The sequence below is a fragment of the Calonectris borealis genome, chromosome Z (assembly GCF_964195595.1).
Source record: "Calonectris borealis chromosome Z, bCalBor7.hap1.2, whole genome shotgun sequence".
In the NCBI taxonomy this organism is placed as follows: Eukaryota; Metazoa; Chordata; class Aves; order Procellariiformes; family Procellariidae; genus Calonectris; species Calonectris borealis.
Genome location: NC_134352.1, coordinates 60,223,597 through 60,245,059, shown reverse-complemented (window position 1 = coordinate 60,245,059; position 21,463 = coordinate 60,223,597). Strand labels below are relative to the sequence as shown.

The following is a 21,463-nucleotide window of genomic DNA, read 5'->3' as shown; positions in this document are numbered from 1 at the left end:
GACTCAACATATAATCTTCTTGAAATCCCCCTTAAATTTCCTAGGCTGGAATTCCGATGAAGTGGGTCTTGTGTAGAGTTTCCAATGGGTGGAGTAAGTCATGCATCTGTAGGTCATACAAATGTTTATGGGATGATGGTTTAGGAAATGGGTGGATGCTTCAAGTGGAAAGAACATACCTATCTTAATGTCATAAAATGTACAGAGATCCTGACCAGAGGCAGCAAAAAAGGCATCTCCTACCTGTCAGCATGAAACAACTGTACCATGGAGGATGGGAGGTTGATGCTGGTTTAGGTGGGTTGACTCATATGCTATGTCCTAATGGTCCTCCAAGGCTACAGAAGCATTGTCTGTACTGACCAATTTAATAGGGCAAGTTTCTAACAAATAGACCTTTTAGACATGGAAGAGGAACTTTGGAGCCAGCAAACCTAAATGATTATTTAGGATATGCAAATAAACAGAAAAAAAATTAATCAGCTTTGAAAAAACCCAGTTTTTCTGTTTCATCTGATGCGATTAAGTTGACATTTCCAGTAAGTACACCAACAAGCTAAGAAAAGCTTAAAAGTCCAGATACTATGTTCATATTGATTAAACAGTGAAAACAACTTGTCTGCTGTCTAAAGGAGAAATAAAGGATGTGTTTTCATCATACAGACAACAGCTGCTTTTTAGAGTTGTATGTCTCTGTTTCATAGCAACTGTGTAGTGAAGTGTGTTGTGCACTTCTTCACACCTTAATGGTGTGAATGGAAAACTTAATTCTCAGTTGGTTATATTCTTCCTTCTGGCCTCATTTAAGTGTGGAGAGATACTGCTAGAAGGTTTTAGGATACCAGTACCTAAAAAGCTCTTCCTATGTCACTAATGCAAAGCTATTACAATGACTAAGAAACTATTATGAAAATCTTAGAGAGGTTAATCAACAGCTGAATTGGAGGAGAGAGGAAGGAGATGGAAAGGAAGCATCCTGCTGCAGAATACCGTTCTTTTGCTCTTATGCTGGACAATCTGAGGGTGGCAGTAGCCATGCGTCCGCTCTGTAAAACTTGCTCCCAAATGCAGAGCAAGTGACAGCAGAAAAGGAGAGCAGGAAGAGTTACAGCTGTTATCACAACAAACGAGGAAACTCCTTAAAAACTGCGTGGACCTAGTGGACATTGTTAAGGAGCAAAGAAATTTCTGTCTGAGTCTTGCAGAAATTTTAATGTGTGCTTGGTACCACAGCCATTTACTGTTATAGAACTAATGTGGTATCTGGTATCCTGAACATTGCTAGCAGAAGCATAAACTATCTCTCAAAGACTTGGGCAAGAGAAGATCAGAGCAATCCATCACTGTCTTGTGAGGATCTTTCACATACTTCAGCAGCTATTGCACATTATGAATTAATTAATCAAATGTTCATATTAAAAAAAACCCCACCATATCACCCAACAGCTGCAAGGAAGAATGCACTTTCTATAGTAAAAAAAATCCAAGGATAGATCCCACCTTCACTTACACTCATATAAGACCTTAATAATTCAGTGGCTCCAGTTGAGCCCTTCCATATTTACATGGAAGGAACAGAATTTGATCCTCAACATTTTTATATTACAAGTTTGAAAGCAGACTGCTTCTTTGGTATCCCACCAACACTGTGTGGAATGGATGGCGGCATGCAGAGGAGGGAATTCCACACAAAATCGAAGGCAGAGTTTCCACTGATTTTAAAGTAGGAAGACTTCATCTTTTGTTTTACGGGAAATGCAAACACTATTTTCCCAAGGATACAGTATTAAGTCTGCTTCTGGCAATTAGTTGGTTCAATACAGTGGGCTGTTTGCTATTATTGTGTTTATAAATTATATGGCTCATCCTCATTCATAGAAAAGATTTTGATACATGAAACTACATTCTTCCCTTCACACGTCTGCATGTGCAAATGAAAAGCCTGTGAAAACCATGCTGACTTGAGAAGAATGTTTATTCTAAAAGATGGGAAGGATTTTAACTTCCTTAAATACAAATGATTCAAGCAAACTGAAGTTTTTACATCTCATCTGTAATTCATGTATGTTACTTCTTCTGTCATCACAGCCAAAGCAGCGGACATAAACTTGTTATTCACAGATCACAGAGGGGAGTCCATGCATTACTTCCTAAAGGGTCACAAAAAGTATCTATGAGGTGCAAATATATTGTGAGTATGTACAAATTAACTATACGGGGTTTTTATACCTCCACTGGAAAATTGTGTAGAGCCTGAACACTTTTTTTTAAATTAAAAAACCACTGGTCTAAACCTCTGGGTTGATGATCGTGAGCTTGGCTCAAGACCATAAAATAAACTCTCTCACTCTATAAGGATCAGTCTCTGCACCTAAAACAACAGGATGCATTCCTTCAGCCTTGTCTTTTTTAATAAATATATAGGAATATATGCAAGAACAACACTTAACAAACAGCAGGAGCCTTTTTCTACTTCACATATTGCTCCATATATGGAAAGAATGGCATAAATGTCAGTCAAAAGAATGACAAACATCAGTCATGATCTTTTTCAGTTATTCTTCATCTTCTGTAATAAACCCCATCAGAAGTAGGCAGAGCAAGAGCAGAATGCATAAATTTTTGGTATTTTCTCAGAAACATGTAATTCAATTGGGAGGAAATACAACTAATCAGCATATTGTTACTCTTTTTGATGCAAAAGACGAGCTGGTTTTGGAGCCTTATGGGTTACTTCTGTTTGGAGAAAAAAATAATGACTGAACATGTTATTTGATGCTCCCAAATTCTTATTTTACTCTTACTTCTTACTCTGTTTTTTTTCAGAATTATGTTCTTAGTATCTTTCTAGCTACATTTTTAGGTTTTGGCTACCTCTTTCTGTCTGCTTTTGCTTATATACAGACTCATATACACAGAGTCTTCCGCTGTCTGGTACCTATGCCCTGCAGCTGCATTTAGTCTCTAGTGAAAGCCATCTCCTGCATAGTTCAGCTTCCACTCAGCATGCATATGGCATGTGTTTTGAGCGGTAGGTCATATTTGCTCAGTTCTGTTATTTCAAAAAAAAAAGTTGTACCATTTCTTCTATTTATTCACAAGGAAGGGTGGCTCCTTAGCCAACATTTTGATGCAATTTTTTTTTTTTTTAATTTTAGATGCAAAAAGAACAACAGTTATTCAGGGGCAAATGTCAATACAGAAATAACTGATCTAATCCCACTTTTCAGCAAAAGAAGGTTCAATTTCTGACCCCAGAAAATCATCCAAACTGAAAGCTATGCCTTTATAATGTTATTTCTCTACACTCTCTATTCATGTTTGTTCTGTGAAATTATGGGGAGGGAGACACCAAAAGGACATTTAAGTGATACACCCTAGGAGAGTAGGATTCAGTGAAACAAACAATAAGCTAAGGTACATTTGGGTTTTCTTTGTCACAAAGAAAAATGATAAATGTCTGCTAACCTACCTTCAGAGCTCTGATTTGTCACAACAGATTTTGGCAACTGCACAGTGTGACAGCTGGTATGAAAACACTTCGGCAAGGTATTCAGGAACCTCTGGCTTCAGGCAGAAGCCTTTGTGTATTTGCAGATTCACTAGCCAAAGGGGTTTGAAATGCAAAAGCATACAAGGAATAGAGATCCTTGTATGAAAAAAACCCTTACAGAATACTAAATGCACAAGGTACGATGGTCTTCTTCTAACATGCCTTGTCTTCTTCTCTTTTAAACATAGACAACATCCAGACTAAAAATAAAGATAGTGTCTGTGTGAGATGGCATTTTCAAGTTGTCACCTTGTTATCTTCGATTTGTTAAAAAGTGATAGAGCTCAAAACGTAGACTCAGTGTTACACTCCTGAGATTTGGAAACAACGCACCACCCTTTGTCCTTCTGTCCAATTGCACCTACTCTTCCCTCTTCTTATTAACAGTTCTGTACCCCCACTACCACAAATCTCATTAAAAAACATCTCTGTTGTTTTCCTTTCAGAACTGCCATTAGACTGGCAAAGTATCTAAGAGTGAGCAGCCAGATTGACCAGCTCTCCTTGAGAACTGGCTTGATAAAGCCCTACAAAGCTGCTGCATGCTATAGGTTAAGCTTTGCTGATCATTCTACCTATGTTTAAATACAAGTGCCTCTTTGGACTATGTATACTAGAGATGTTGTCTTTCAGGTACACATGTGGTCTGTATGCTGTTAATAGCAAGAGAGTCTTTGTGGTAAAGATTCATGTGATTATTTACTGAACTCTACAGTGCTGTCAGTTCTGATGGAAGCTGAACTGATGAGTAAATAATTCATTCCCTAAATTTACCCAACACTATTTAAAAAATGAAGTCAAATTTGATGTCAAATTCAAGCATATAATTGCAAAGAATTTGCCTGCAGTACTTGCTCAGCTAGATAGGTCAGACAAATTGCTTTCAGATCTGCCAGTATGGGTAATCACAAAATCATTGTCTATGAACACTTTCTTTTGCAGATTTTCTTCTGCTGCTGCTGCTTCTTTTTCATTGCTCTTTTCAAGTTTTTACTTTTTCTTTTGATTGTTTTCTGTCATGTAGGCTCTCCACCTTATTGACATGTTTCCCTTATCTAGTCTTTCTCTCCCTTTTGTATAGTCTTCCTTTTCACGTAAGAATACTGTCCTCTTCTCCTAACAGTCTTAGGAAAGACCACTTCTCTCCCAGCTATCCCAGGTTTACATTAGGCATCCTTTACCCACAGCTGAAGCTGCAAGGGCTGGATCAAAGCTATTTGGAAAGCTCAGATCTTGCCAGCTGCTTCCTTGTTTTGACTAAGAAGCATATTTACCCTTTTGGCATACACTATCAGCTTTGAAGCCAGTCACCTGCAGAGCTATCGATTAGCTCACGGTGTGAAAACATTGATAGCCATGGGTGGGAGACAGCTGGGAGCTGGAGAGGAATTAGACGCGGTAGGATTACAACCTTTTGAGGGTGAGAGGACACAAGGTGTTTCATGAGAAAGAAGTGGAGCAAGTGGGTATGAAGAGGTAAAAGATAAACACAACATGATACTAAATACTGATAACACACAATTATAACTACAGGCAGTTAGAACTACAGGGCAGTCAGTGTCACCTCTGTGCCTGGGAAAATCATGGAACAGATCCTCCTGGGAGCTATGCTAAGGCACATGGAAGACAGGGAGGTGATTCGAGACAACCAGCAAGTCTTCACCAAGGGCAAGTCCTGCCTAATCAACCTAGTGGCCTTCTATGATGGAGTGACTACATCAGTGGACACGGGAAGGGCTACAGATGTCATCTATCTGGACCTCTGCAAGGCCTTTGACACGGTCCCCTACTAACGTCCTTCTCCCTAAGTTGGAGAGAGACAGACTTGATAGGTGGACTGTCCAGTGGGTGAGGAATTGGATTGGATGGACATATCCAGAGAGTAGTGGTCAACGGCTCAATGTCCGGAGCGAGATTGGTGTCGAGTGGTGTCCCACAGGGGTCCGTATTGGGACCAGTACTGTTTAATATCTTCATCAATGACATAGACAGTGGGATCGAGTGCACCCTCAGCAAGTTTGCAGATGACACCAAACTGAGTGGTGCGGTTGACACACCTGAGGGACGGGATACCATCCAGAGGGACCTGGACAAGCTCGAGAAGTGGGCCTGTGTGAACCTCATGAGGTTCAACAAGGCCAAGGGCAAGGTCCAGCAGCTGGGCTGGGGCAACTGGTGTCAATACAGGCTGGGGGATGAAGGGATTGAGAGCAGCCCTGCCGAGAAAGACTTGGGGCTACTGGTGGAGGAAAAGCTGAACATAAGCCAGCAATGTGCACTCGCAGCCCAGAAGGCCAACCGTATCCTGGCCTACATCAAAAGAAGCGTGGCCAGCAGGTCGAGGGAGGTGATTCTGCCCCTCTACTCTGCTCTGGTGAGACCCCACCTGGAGTACTGCGTCCAGCTCTGGAGCTCTCAGCCCAGGAAAGACATGGACCTGTTGGAGCAGGTCCAGCGGAGGGCCACAAAAATGATCAGGGGGGTGGAACACCTCTCCTATGAGGAAAGGCTGAGAGAGTTGGGGTTGTTTAGAAGAGAAGAGAAGGCCCCGGGGAGACCTTATTGCAGCCTTCCAGTACTTAAAGGGGGCTTATAAGAAAGATGTGGACAGACTTTTTAGCAGGGCCTGTGGCGCCAGGACAAGGGGGAATGGTTTTAAACTAAAGGAGGGTAGATTTAGACTAGATATAAGGAAGAAATATTTTACAATGAGCATGGTGAAACGTTGGAACAGGTTGCCCAGAGAGGTGGTAGATGCCCCATTTCCTTGAATGGAAACATTCAAGGTCAGATTGGACGGGGCTCTGAGCAACCTGATCTAGTTGAAAATGTCGCTGCCCGAGGCAGGGGGGGTTGAACAAGATGACCTTTAAAGGTCCCTTCCAACCCAAACTATTCTATGATTTTATGATTCTATGATAAAAGCAGCCTGTTGGTCTAGATCTGAAGTTCCTAAAGGCAACTGCTTGTGTAGGGCAACAATCTTGTGCTGTGTCCACATGGTCCATATCTCTGCTGGAACATTTTTACAGTTGTTATGCATATGGACTGCTTATATGTCCTTCCTGTCTTGGCCATTAAGAGAAGGGGAATATACAACACTACACATAATGTACAAAAGTGGTGGTTAAAGTTAGTGTGGGTGGATTTGCACAGGCAATCACCTCAAAACTGCTAGTTACAAGAAATTTCATCCACAGTTTTGGATTTTTGCTAACTGTTGATTCCTCACAAGAGTGTGAAGAATTTGAGAAAAGATCTAAATGATGAGTTTAGTGCTACTACATTGACACCTGCATTCTTTGGTAGATTCCAGTAATGTGGAAGGAGTACTGCAGGTAGCTTTAGAGATATTTTCTGAGGAAGTGTTAAGAAAACTGTCTGAAGGTGCGTCTCACATTTAAGGAAGTATAGCCTAAAGTATTCTGGAAAAAAAACCCTATATGATAGTACATCTTGAGAAAGACTCTTATTTACAAGGGGCAATATTTCTGTGTGTTTGGAGAAGAAATTTGGCCAAACTGGCAGTTTTGGCAAATTAAGAGAAATCTCTGTAGTCTGGACATAATGTCTGGTTTGTAAAATAGGACACATTTATTTAGCATTTTTTATTTTGCTTATGAAAAACAATCTGTTTCATATGGGAGCAAACATATGAGGTTGTCTGAAGAATTTCTAAACTGTAGTTCATCTCAGGATGTTTATTTCAGCTAGCTTCCTACTGCATGAAAATTTCTATTACTTTTAGAATTAACATTTGGGCTGGATAAGCATGATACATTTTCCCAACGTGTATCATCTTTGGTTATTTCAAAACAAACAAAATGAAATTTGCTAGGATAATACAAATATATAGTGCATTTTAAGCACTTTATTCTAAATTGAGTTGTTGTGCTTAGAAAAACTGCAGTTTCTAAAAGTATAAAAAATAGTAAAGTAATAGCTTAAATTAAATAAATACATTGTTTTTGTAGTAGAAGTTAGATAAAATTCTCTAGCTGAGAATAATACTTCACAATGGCAGTGTTGAATAGGCAACAACTCCAGTTCCATTCAAGTTAGCAGCGATGTTATGAGTTATGTTCTGGTATGAGAGACACCTTCCTTTGACAATTTCAAAGACAGATGTAACAAGGTGCTTTTTGATGATAAATCTTTGCACATTCCCCCAATGGCTAATGATGAATACAGCTTACAGTTTCTTATCTAGGTCTTTTTACTTGATAGGAAGCCCTGTCTAAAGCCCCTAGACCTTTATCAGGCTTTTGGATTCAATTTCCTTTTGAGTTTTGATTTTGGATTAATCAATGGAAGAATCACAGTTATGATATTTTCTGTAAGAGGAAATGATTTTGCAGACTGTCCAACATTTCTTTATTCTTTTCACTAAGTTAAGTTCACCATTCAGATTTTCATATTCCTCAATGCTCTTTACGCAGCAATATCTTAATATTATTTATACTGTTTTGTATTCCAAATCACTTTTTCGCATGCAAAATTTTTACTAATTTTAGGTTTTTCAGATGCAAAAAAAAATGATGAGAAGGGATTTTTTTTCCTTGAGCAGTTTACTTGTATAAACGCATTTTGACTGCAAGAGAATCTGAGAAGAATTGATTTTATACTATTTTTTATAAATAAAATCTTCTATCAGATACTGGTTTTATTTTTCATGCTTCTGAATCTGTTTTTATATTATCTGGAAGATAACAGAACAGTTTAAACTCTATACACCTAAATGATTTTATATCTTTTGAATACTTCTTAATATTTTATTGACTTTTAATTATATGAAATTGTCCAGATAACTCCCTACCCCTTGAGAAAGCTCTTCTCCAATCTGAATAATGGTACTATTTTGCCTTTAAAACATACTATTCAGTTCTTTGCTTAATATTACTCCTATTTCACATTTGGGCTCTTTGATGCACACAAAATTACTGGAACAAAGCCTCCTCAGTTGGTAACAGAGATAGATATTCAGTATATATCAGTAAGAAAGGGGAACTTACATCTGCTGTCCAAAGACAGGACCTCTAAGATGAGGAGAGGTTATAAAGGCAAATTAAGTTGAATTTCTATTCCCATTCAACTGACACAACTTCTTTTTCATTCAAGCAAGACATGGTATGTAGTAAAGAATGCAATAAATGTTTAAGATTTGATTCAAACCCTTTAAGTAAATTTCCTGTCATACTGCAAGAAGATACGGCTTCAAAGCTGGTGCAAATATCTGGGAGTTCCTCAGTAAGCAATACAAAAAAGAATATGCCTTCTTGCACAGCAGCTGATGCAAAGTATCTGGAAACAGAGACCTGTAAGATGTATGCTCTAATAGCGGGTATATTTGTGCCCAGCTGTTTAAATTGAGAAGATTTTATTTTCCTGCCTCTGCAGCTGAAACAGTCTAGCCTCCCCCTTCTTTCCTGGTGCTTGGCATATGATGTGTCTGTTGCTGTTACAGCTGCTCTCAACATAAGATCATACCCAAAACGGGATCAAAAAAAAGAGGAAAGGCAGATGTGACACAAATACCATCTTGAATATCGCTCTTAAGTGAAAAGTAATCCTTCTCTGAGAGTGAGTGAGCAGATGCAAAAGAAGGGCTCCAAACATGTAAAGTCTGGTGGGAAAACTGCATCACCACAGGCAAACAGTGAGAACAGAAGAAGGAAGAGCTTCCCCTCATCTTGAGAGTATGAAGCACAGATTCAGTTCTAGAAGTCTCGTGGCTTTTACAATACAACTCTGATAGCAGCTGAAAGAGGTTATTCTGGGGAAAAATCCGGTCTTTGAAGAAAACAGCAAATGTGAGCCAGTCATGAATCTTTCTCTGCAGTAATTGCTGTGAGTAATGACTCTGCAGCTCATGCTGCCTTGGTTTTGTTGTTGTTGTGGTTGGTTGGTTGGTTGGTTTTTTTGGGGGGGGTTTAAAATAGTAGTACATGGTGGCAAATTATCTATCATCTATTCATGCAGCTCTCAAAGATGAGGTAGGAGGACACAGTGGGGACCCACACAGAGGTATAAGATACAGATATGAAGGGTCTGCTCCTTCAAAAACCATTAATTATAAGCTGGGTACACAATGGAACATGCTTCTCAATCCAGGACATTCATCTATCACAAGTAAAGCTCCAGGCACTGTACGTTACTGGAAAAGCTACTGCTACTGGTGAGGAGGAGACCCTGCAGGCAAGTTTGGCATGAGGCATGACAAATACATATTTTGCCGCATGCCCCAAGAGGGACAATCTGGGTGAAAGCCAACAGTGTCACAAACATGTCTGCCAAAAGAAAAACCTTTGTGGCACAAGGGTTCAGTACTGCCCTCATGAATTGGGCAGGCTAAGTGGGAATACAACAAGCTTCTGAACTTTGACAGGATCATGGAAGAGTGAAAGTGTCATGCAATATGACTTATGTTTCTCTATGGAGAGACAAAACATAGCACCTGGAACTAATAATGACCTATGATATGAAAAACATGTAAAGAAGCTGGATGGAATTTTTTTGTTTTGTTTTTCTAAGTTTTTTTAAAGAATTAGAACAGTTGCCTTTTCCTCTTGATCTCTTTTAGAGTCATATCTGACATTTTGGTGACAGACTAAGGAGATTCCTCTAGCAAGAGGACTCATCACATCTCCTTCCTCTCTCCCCTTGTCCTTCCATCCCCCTTCCTAAATCAGTTTAATAGTACTCAGTGCTAAGGCAGTTTCTTTTTGGTATGGGTGTCTAGCCCTACCCTACTTCAGACCAGTTCTGGGGTTTCTAAAACTGCAAACATCACACAAGTGAAGGCTACATAAACCAAAGCCAACAAACCACACAAACAGTGGACTTCATGTACATGGCTTTATGACACAGCATACTGTTCTCTCACTTGCTCCTGCCTGTTCAGCATCCTAAAGATTGATAGTGGCCTAAAATGGAATTGTAATTGGGAGTTTTAATCTGAATTAAACAATTATCAGAAGTGCTAAACCAACCACTCTGCAGAACAGAACTCTTGATTATCCAAGGGTGCAGTAAAGGTAGAGCTTTCTCATAGTAATTTACTTGTATATCTCAATCTCTGCTCATGTAAGTTTAAAATTATAAACTTAATCAAACACCATACTATCTTAAACTTTTCCAACAACTGAGAAGTTATTTAAATGGAAAGAAAAGTAAAGCAAACACAGGGCCACAAACACCATTCTTCTGGAGACAGCAATAACATTTGGCACACTCTAGGGCCCCATTTTAAATTTGACAGTCTTGACTGCAGTGATATTATAAACAATATTATGCACAGAAAGACATGAGAAACTTTACAAACATTACTGAAATGTTACAGTACACCTGTGAGGAGGGTATTTTTTTGCTGACTGAACAAGCAATAGAGGCATAAAAGAGTTAAACAAGTTGATCAAGTTCACAAAACAGTCTGTTGCAAAATAAGAACAGGACCCAATCTCACAATTTGCAGTCTGTGTCTTTCCCCTAAAATCATTATTCTTCCCCTTCAGGTTGTTATTTAGGAGTGTAATAGCTGCCTTGTTTAATTCTCCCGCCCCTGACACAGACTGTATTTCTACATTAAATAATGTGTTTTTGCAAATAGGAAAGTTTTATCATCACACAGAATTGTGGAAATGAACAAAACCAGAGGAGCTTACCCAAATCCAGAAAACAAGCGACAGAAGAGGAAGAAGCCATAGCCCTGGACAAATGATGAAAGGAAGGCAAAGAATCCATTGACAGACATGCATATCAGGAGTGACTGTCTCCTTCCCACCTTGTCTGCCAAGCCTCCCCAGAAGAATGCCCCCACCATCATCCCAAGGTACACTATGCTACCTGCAATACACAAAAAAAAAAGATGTTGTTTTGTGAGCTACATAACTGACCACAATTGACCACACCAAAAGTAGTTGATCTTCTATATTTACAAAACAAACAGTATAGAGATTAATTTATCCTTTCTCAGTGAATAGAAATTATATGCATAGCTTTGCCAATGTATCTAGGGAGAACAGATTTCCTATTGTGTCTTTGTCATCTGTTACCAGACATACTGAAGCTTAACATAATTATTAAACAAGGTGCCTCTAGCTAAAACAATTAAAATACAGGCAAATAAGACTGAATGGGAGAAAGAATGCCTCTATTTCCTCAGTAATAAACTGCATTCATGTTAAATACTGCAAAAAATGTAACTTCCCCTACAGAAACAAATTGTCTGAACATTTCTAGAATAAAAGCAGTTCTGTAGGGGATTAACCACTGGTAGTAAGAAATGTTAAGTCTAAAGGAAGCTGCTTATGAAACAGACACTTTCCATTTGAGATCTATAGAATTAAAGATGTTCAGCTTGATTGTTTTTTTTCTCCCTCCTACTTCAGTGTACTGCTTTATTTAAAAAGGCACTGTCCTGTATACAGAAGAGCACTGGAATGTTTTGATTGCCCCCCCCCCCCAAAAAAAAAAAAATTTTGAACAGATACATTACTATTTAGCTACATACATTAGAAAGAGATAGGGAAAAATTATTTTGGAGTGATTTTTTTTTAACATTAATGATGTTTTCAACGTGAAGTACTTTCCCCAGAAAGGTATATTAAATATTTAACACTCTGACCATTCACATCTTAGCATATTGTACATTATTTCCATTCCAGGGACAAACCTTCTGTGGGACATTTGGCAAAGATGCACAACACATTGAGCAGACTGTCAGAAGAAAAAGTAGTTCCCTTTGCCCAAAGCTTTGGACAGAACCAACCAGATTTGTATTTTGTTTGACACACGTATTATTCTTTTTCCACCTACTTTCTTATTGAACTTCCCAGATTGGGTTTTATCTACCTAGCAGTTGCTACTATCTTATACGTCTACTACAGAGCAGGAATTAAATATAAAGTAGCTGGAAGCAGCTAAAATACTAGCAATCCTTGTCCTGTGTCTCTTTTCGATCAAGAACAAGAACAAGAACAGACAAATTCCCCAGCAACTCTGCTGGGCTTTAATTGCTGTTGTGTAAAATTCTGGCCTCCCAAAGAATCCCCTCTGTCTTGCAGAAGGCAGTTGGAAGGAAAGAAAACGGAAAGAAATACTTAAATGCCTGGGCTTGGTTAACTGCATATTAATGTAGAGATCATTCATCAGTATTTCCATGCTTGGAATTCCAGATGTTAACATCTGAAGTGCTGACATCTGCAGGGTCTCATGCACTCCAAAATGTCCGTGTTCCCCCTCCTGTTTTGTACAAGTAGTTTCAACTGCTGCTTCCTTATGAGACATCATTTTAAAACATTTGATAGAACACACATTGTGTTAAATGATTAGCAAGATATTTATATTTTGGTTAGGTTGAGTATGCTGTTTTTATCAATGCCCTTTGCCATTGACTGTCACTAATACTAGCGAATCAGTCTTTCCTGAAGCTGCCTTTTTAGCCAACATAAAATAAGAACAGGATATTTCTAGACTGACTGTCTTCTCCATGAGTCCCTCAGGACAGGATGACAGATCCGTTGCTGCTCATCACAGAAGCATTAACTATCTCTTTACCTAAGCAAGACCAAAAAGTTCCTTAAGAACAAGTTAAATGTCCTCTCAAGACAACTTTTGTCAATGGACATTTTCTAGCTATTACTGGGATCTTAGTCTTTCATCAAAGGATATTGATGAGAATGTAGGTAAATCCAGAATTCACAGAATTCCTAAGGTATCTTTGTTCTCTTTCGTCTTAGCCCAGGAAGGACACAGACATTACAATATTCTTTTTGATTTAGAGGTGTTTAGCAACAGACCTTTATCAGATAGCTCCTTCATTCTGATCAGAAATTTTTATTCCAATAATTGAGATTTTCCTGAGAATGCACACACAGCTCATACATTTTCTGGTCCTAAAGAGACAAAGCTTCGCAAGTGGCTTAGCATATTCGCTCAACTGCTTTAAGATCTCTCCTGTGGGCAAGGTTACTGTACCATGCTGCAGGTAGACCAGTGCTCACAAGCAGTTTGGAAACTCTATCCAGCAGAGCTGGTGCTTGCTTGTCAATATTGGTTGAAAGAACTTAGCAAAAATAGTTCAATAGCTGCATTGCCAGTGGACTGATTTCAAAAAGGCAAATAAAATTGTTAATTTTTACTGTTAAAATGAAATTCCTTACATTCTTTCATACGTAAACATTGTTGGGCTTTCCCAGTCAACACTCTAATATTAGAAATACTCAGAGAAGGCCAATCGAATAGTTTTGTATTTCTTTATAGAGATAACTTTTAAATATTTTATGCAAATAATCTTAATTTTACAAGTAACTACTCTCCTTGTGATGCCCAGAAATATCAAAACATTGTGAATGATGAATGAAAAAAGTTTAAAAACATTAACCTTTCTTTTTCATGACAAGTCCTTTGGTCATTGTACTGTGCTTTGGCCTCTCTTATACCCATGTAATTCTTCTGAAAAGCATTCAAAAAATGCTGCTAAAAATAATATTCTCCTCCTATCAATAAACTGCTATAAATAAGCTGCTCTCTGAGCTGCACCATTAGCTTATTCTTTCCCATTATATTAACTTCGAATTTTTTCCTAAGTGCCTTGCAGACCCTCCACAATCCCTCACGCCCACCAAAGATCTCTATTCCTTCCATCCTGAACCTACTGCAGCTACCAATACTACCTGTTTCAGTGTATTTTCCTGTCTGTCTTCTTTTTCATATTTTCTGTCTCTCTTTACACAGAACATAACCCTGCCTGCAGCCCATAAAGGAAGTCCTGTTCCTTTCAACTTTCAAATCATTCTTTAAGACCTTTCGCCCCTGCAGCAACATTCACAATAAGCCATGAAAGTGACAAAGGGGAACTCTTAACTATGAACAGTTAAAATAGCTGAAAACCACTTAACAAACAGATGCAAGTAACCAATGACATCAGATTATCATTTTACCCTTCATCATCCCTTCCTTTCCAAACTTTGTAGCTCTATGTCATGCCACTGGTCAGAACATAAATCTCATGGGGAAAACACTATAATTTTTTTGTACATCTTTCATAAATCACATATTACATTTTACATAAAAATTAAATACCCTGTTGTTGGTCAGACCTTGCTCCCTTTTCTCATTATCTTTAAACACTGGTCATCAAAACAATAACTGTATGGGTGTACATATATGTATACAGATTTTAATCTAGCATGTCATTCTGAGGGTTGTACTCCCTTTTTGAGCAGCTACTACTCATCACAAAACTAGCTGGTTTTCTTTTTCTTTTTGCTACAGCACACTTGTGCCTCTAAAGAAGTTAGCTTATTTGGCACAAGGCACACACTGATTTGACATCCAGCATGATCCTAGGAACACATTTTTAAAAATCAATCTTTATTTTAAAATACAAAGACTACTAATGATATCTGTAACACAAGTCATCGATTTTCCCCACAAAATAATGTGTAATCTCAAACTCTGTCATTTGATGGAAAGGCACTGAGAAGAGGCAACTGGCAGCTGAAAAGAAACTCACACCATGCTAAAATGAATATTGTCTTCTATCAAGTTTTAACAACCTGTACTTTCTTTCCACAGCAGAAATTCTACATACTTCAATGATTTTCCTCATTGTACATATGTGCAAAATACACATTTGCATGCTCTTCAGATGAGGGGACCCGAGTCTGGAATTGGTTTACACCATGCACACACTTTGGTTACCAGGTGGCTAGATATTTTTTAAATGAATGTGCACACAGCATCTTTCAGGTTGCTAGCAACAGCTTAACCTTACAAAGCAGCTGACCAACAACTCCCTCGGTATCCAAATGCTAGTTATGGGCAATTTAAGCAATGGGATAAGAACACATGCATGATCAGTCACTGAGGTTCAGTTAAACAGTATTTTACTCCTTGTGCTGTCATAACTTCATTACTTGCCACTGTCTGTTGCAATTCATAGCCTGGTATCTGAATGATAGTCAAACCCTTCTGAGAAATCAGTCTGTAAGCATACAACTTCACCACCAGAAAATAAAGCAATGAAAGTAGAGTCAAACTTCCTTGAAACAGGAAGACTCAGGCTGTGGGACTCACTGATGGTCGTCTTTTGCTTTAACACACCTATTATAAAGATGATATAAAACTAGCCTGAATTTGTTTTTTTCCTGTTGTGTTGTTCAGGTCATTTGTCTGAGTGAGGAATGCATTTCATACAACTGGGAAAAGTACTCTCATTAAAAAAAAAGACTCTAAAAAAAAAGATTAAAATATTATTTGTATTTTGGAAAATGAGATTATAGATGTGGTCCTAAGAGAGCTCCAGGAGAAGAAAAACTCCTTTCATAAGAGTTATACTGTACTTCAATCAGTGTTCTATTCACTTGCAGTAGGATCTTCCCGTATAGCTATTGTTGAGAATATAACAATTCATAGTGAAGAACTCCAATGCCTGTAAGTAGCCTAATGAGTAAGAATATCCAAATTTATCTTTATTTTAACTCTGATAAACAGCATATTCAGAGTTTAAAGATTATAATCTTTCAGAACTATACTTAATTATAATCTGTGATTAGTTTCTTCGATCAGAAAAGACTTGGAAAACAATCGCAGCCCATGCTGCAACTAACTTCAGTCAAACATAACGTCTAATTAACTATTTATAATGGGAGGTAATTAAAGCAAACACTTTTCCGTTAAGATGATAAATATAAGAAAACTGTAATAAATCCAAAATTGGTGGAAGAATTCCATTTTCTAAAGCCACTGTCTTTGGATGTCTAAAACCATCTGTGTAGTCAGAATATTGGGTCTTCAGTTCTTATTTGCTATATTATGCCATTCACCTCCTCAGAGGTACTAACACTCCAACATTCTTACACAAAGAACTGCCGCAAACTAATATTCCTCTGTAACAACTATTCTTCTTTTCTTTAAACAGCGCTTGAAGTGGTGGAACAACAAACTCTATATTTATGGAATGGGAAGTTTTTAAGGTGTAGATGTAAGTGGTTAAAGGAGTAAAACATTAATTGTTCAGCCATCTGAAAAAGTTGATGGGTACTGTTTTCCAAAAAACGTGTGAGCCAGTCACCATATTAACTAAAATTAAAAGATTGCATGAGTATTTGCAAGTGCAAGACTTCTCAAGCCATGGATTTCCTTTATGTAAATGCTAGCTGTTTTCCACAGCAATCATTTTGTGTTTTAACTTCAGATGTTAAATGATTGCTCTTACCTAATAATATGCAATATATGCAAATCCCCAAATGCCACAGCATATCAAGCTCTTTTTCTATTACTACTCTTCAGACTAATCCACTCCTCCTGCATTCCTTTCCAGGACAGCTGCGGACAGGCTTCAATCTGCAATTTCATACTCTATAGTGCAAATGCTTAATTACACATTTGTTTTGAAGATTTTTGCTCTTCTGCTTGATATATATATTTACAAACAGTCAAGTTTTACTTACTATTACGTTATTAGAAGTATTTTTAGCAATCATGGTAATAGGGTTATCTGTTTAAATACAGTAAAGGTATAAGGCTATTTTAAAATGAATGCTGAGTAGTCAGTCTCAATATAAATGTTAGTACAGTATCTATCACACTGCAGTGATTCTTGGACTTTCGAGTGTGACTTGCAGCTGAGTAACCTGCATCCTTAGTTCTCTAATACTAATAATTCCAAAGTGACAAGTCTTCGGATGGCAGACCATTTAGCTTTTGTATATTTTTTTAGCTTAGTAGACATTCTGGATATTTTTCACAGTCACTAAAAAAGGACAACTTTATCTCCATAATAACTAAAGAAAGATATAAATTCACACTCATTGCAATGAATGAATGAATCCCAGCGAGATCAGTGAAAAAAAAGACAACCTCGTCTCCTCTTCTGAAACATGCTGAGCAATACAGAAATGTTAATGTTTTCGTGAAAGGAAGAAAACTAAAAAACATTGTTTCAATCGAAAACAAGTTTTAAAAAATGTTTATTAATTTCTAAAAGTCCGTTTCTCTACTATTTACACAGGAAAACAACTCAGGGAAATGCTCTGATGTAAAGGCTACAAAAATACACAGCATATAATTCCTAGCACAAATAAATCAAATAAAAACAATACAATAAATAGTCCTTTTGCTCTATCAAGAGAAAAAAAGAAAACAAGCACCTTCTTATACCACTTTCAAATATACCTACAAAATATCTGATGACATTCAATCTGATACCAATCCAGAAACTCCACATAAATAGAAATCAAGTGAACTGTATCTGGTTCTCAGACAAAATGATCCTGTTCTCAGACAATACTGATGAACTGCAATATTAGATAGAAGAACTCAACCATGAAAGCCAGGAAAATGGAACGAAAAGCAAAGCTGAGCAAAAGCAAGATCACACTCAGTTGACCAGCATAGATAGGAAAATGAAAGAGCAAGTAACTCAAGAGTTCTACGTGTAAACTGATTTACGACCTTTAAGATAATAAGGGAAAAAACATCATCAGCAACACAAGCAACTCAAACAATACAGGTTTGTAATAGTATGACAGGCATAATTTGATGATTGATTTAACCAAAGGAAAACTGTCATGAGGTAGGCAAGTACTGTACTTCTAAAGAGAAGTCTCACAAATACAAAACAAAGATAAAGCCTAGAAAAAGTCCAAAATATTAAATGGAAATTAAAAAAAAAACACCACAATTTTTTCCATAATTTTTTCCCTTTTAAAAGGATCAAGTCCAAATTTTCCAGACAACCAAACTGAAAAAGTGAAGTAGATGTAGAAGCCCACTATTGAACCTCCAAGATAGTTGGAAGACAACTGAAACTAAGTGAATAGGACATATGGAATGCTCAGAAAGCAGAAAGCATCTAATGCAAGACAAAATTTGACAATACAAAATTGGTCAGCAAAATTTTAGACCAATTTAGACCTACAATATATTTGTCTTGATTTAACATTGAGACTGAAGTGAAAATTGTCTCATGGCATGGTTACCCAAACTCATCACCCAGCTGTGCTCTTACAAAGATCAAAGATGAGCCAGGAAGACAATTTTTTTCCTTGGGAAGAAAGGAGAAGTGAGAGCAGTTCTGTCCTCTCCATTAAATTAAAAAAAAACCACCACAGTTTTTTCCAGGAAAACAACTTGCATGTATTTCCACATCATGAATCTACTCCAGTGTGTGTCCACCCTGAAGGAAATTCCAGACATGAAAATCCATAGCTGGAAAGGTTTGACCAAAGCTTTTCCAGTGCTATAACAGAAATACCATCCACATGGAAGTCAAAGGTTCCACAACAATCATTCACACAAATTTCATTGAGGTATTAGTTAATATTTTTGTTTCCTCTGGCATGCTTGTATTAAATTTATGTAGTTAATATGTCTACTTTTCATTTGTTTCCTGTATCTCAGGTGTGAGTTTTATGACCCGAAGTGTTTGTGGTATAGGCTCGATTTAATTCCAACAGGAAAAAAAAATTGGCATTTTGCTTCCATGTTTCCTCTCATTGGGTCAATGAGACTAATTCTGGTTCATGGATTAAGTGCAGAACAAGGTGATTTAGCTCTGGACCTTTACATTATCTGTTAATTTTGAAAAATAAAATATTTTCTTGCTTTAAGAGTCTGTGTGCTAAACTCTTCTTACAGTTCTAGGGATGTTCACCTTATAATATATCTAAAATTTACACAAGGAAGTGTGCTGATATATGTTTTTTTACTAATGAAATAATACTCTGTCTTAACAGATGAGTTTCCCGTGTACTCAGATATTGTTTTAATTGAAACACTGTACTAACAAAAGGAATAACTGCTCCTGCTTTTCCTCAGATCCAAATTAGATAAATTAATAAATGCATAGAAGAAGCTCAGTAACTGCAGAGATTGTGACAGGTAATAGATTACTTGCTAGGATGGGCAATTTTCTTCATAGCTGTATTTTCTGATAAGGCAGCAAAATAGAGAATATGGTAAACCTTTGCAGTACATTGTCATCATCACTTCTGTTTTAAGAACGTTATCATATCAATAAGTAAGTCTTTTAAAAAAGTGCCATCTACTACCAGATGTTAACATCATTTTTATTTATTCCATAACAGATTTCTCAGAAACAAAATTGATCAGAGTTATTCCATTTTCTTCATTAGAATCCTTTACAAACTGAATACTGGTAGTGATTATTGCAGCAAACAGCAGCACATTGCTTGGCTAGCTAAATCAACAATGCATTATAAAGAAAAAGACCAAAGCACTGCTTCCTTGATACTCACAACAGAAATAATCAATCAGCATTCAAATTTAGCAACACAGGGCTGTAAGAACCAGCCAATACGTGATATTTTTCTTTCCACATAAACAATATTTTTACAAGATGGTTGTTACTAATATGCACTATATAGAGCACAGACTTTAACAAAAACTCAGATAATCCCAGGTGATGATGTGAAGCTGTTGACAGATTCCCTAGGTGTTATCACTGAACATATGATTTTCACACTCTCTTCTCCTTTGATCCAACAGTTCTCCCTGGCATTAGCGAGAATACCCTAACAGACAAGCTTCAGATAAAATACACGTAGTTAAGCTGTCCTAATACCCCTAATTCCTGTTTGCTTTCACTGCAACTGTGGAGGTTCCTCTGGATTTTTCTGCTCTCAGATTTAGATGCTAAATTCAATGCCTCTTTTGCCCATCTCTGAATTGACCCTGGCATGCTAGAAATTGCTGTGACTTTGCAATTTGAAATGCCCTTCCATGGCAATGCTGGGAATGAGAATGATTATAAATGCTGCATATGATGGAACAGTGCATAGCACTGTGCAATGTGTTAGGATTAATTAACTTTCAAAGCAAAAAAGTGTATTTCACTAAAGCTTTAAATTGCCCACGCAATCATCTACGCTAATCATCTCATTTCATATCAAAACTGTTCATTTTGGCTACATGTTTTATTGCCTGAATGTTAATTTCTTATTTGCCTAGTCCTGCTTCTGACTCAAAACAGAGCAGAGTCCATGAATATCACTAACTTTTAATTAGTGTGCTGAATTAAAACAAAAAGCCCAAAGTATATACACCTACATTAATAACAGATGTATCCAACTCAGCAGATCAAAGCATATGATACTAAGAACTAATTAATAAAACTATGCTCCTAGTGAAGGTATCTGTACGATATTAAAGCTAAGAGTTGATTATTTCTTCAGTGTTTAATCAGCCATTAACTCCCCTTACTGTAACTATATTCCACTACTGTGTAAACTTCTTTCCTTGTAAATGGGCGGAAATAACTTTTTTTATTTTGCATTATCCATAGAGTGGCTGTTACCACCTTTGTTCCAAAGAAGTGAAAGGGTGGGGCAAGAGAAACGATGTTAAAAAAAAATTTAAAAAACCAACAACAACAAAAAAACCCCACCCCAAACCAAAGACCTTCCACTGGTTTCAGAAAAAGACATTGAATTAGGCCTAACCTCATTAGGAAGAGGTTAGCAAAATTAATAAAGGTCTGAAACTCACACATCCCTCAGAGTGCCTGACAAAAGACCTGGTCTACCTCATCTAGCACACAACAGCATACGAATGAAAAAGGAAACTTCCATTGCTAATGGTCCCACATCTTATTTCTGCTTTCCCATTTAGAGTCAATGAAATAGATTAACTAATCCAATGTCAGAATGAAGAATAACAGATCAGAATAATCCTCTGCGTGGTGCCAATACACCTGCAGGTGCTGGTGATGCTAAACAGGCTTTTTAATTACGTATTTACAATAGTGCCAGAAGGCACTGTTAAAATGTCTAAATGGAAAATTGTTTAGATGGCTGTATCTATCAGTTCATGATCTCCGTTTAACAAGACTTGCTAGTGGCAACTTCAGAACCAACCTTGAAAATCACCCTGAATTCTAGCGGATTA

The 21,463-nt window shown here is 37.4% G+C and overlaps 1 protein-coding gene across 1 annotated transcript in view; it reads right to left on the bottom strand.

Annotated features, from left to right (window-relative positions):
• Positions 1-21,463, bottom strand: part of SV2C (synaptic vesicle glycoprotein 2C) — a 116,646-nt gene that overhangs the window by 49,576 nt on the left and 45,607 nt on the right. Inside the window, exon 3 of the mRNA XM_075136775.1 lies at positions 11,215-11,395. Coding sequence (XP_074992876.1) covers positions 11,215-11,395 — 181 coding nt within the window. The remainder of the gene's footprint in view (positions 1-11,214; positions 11,396-21,463) is intronic.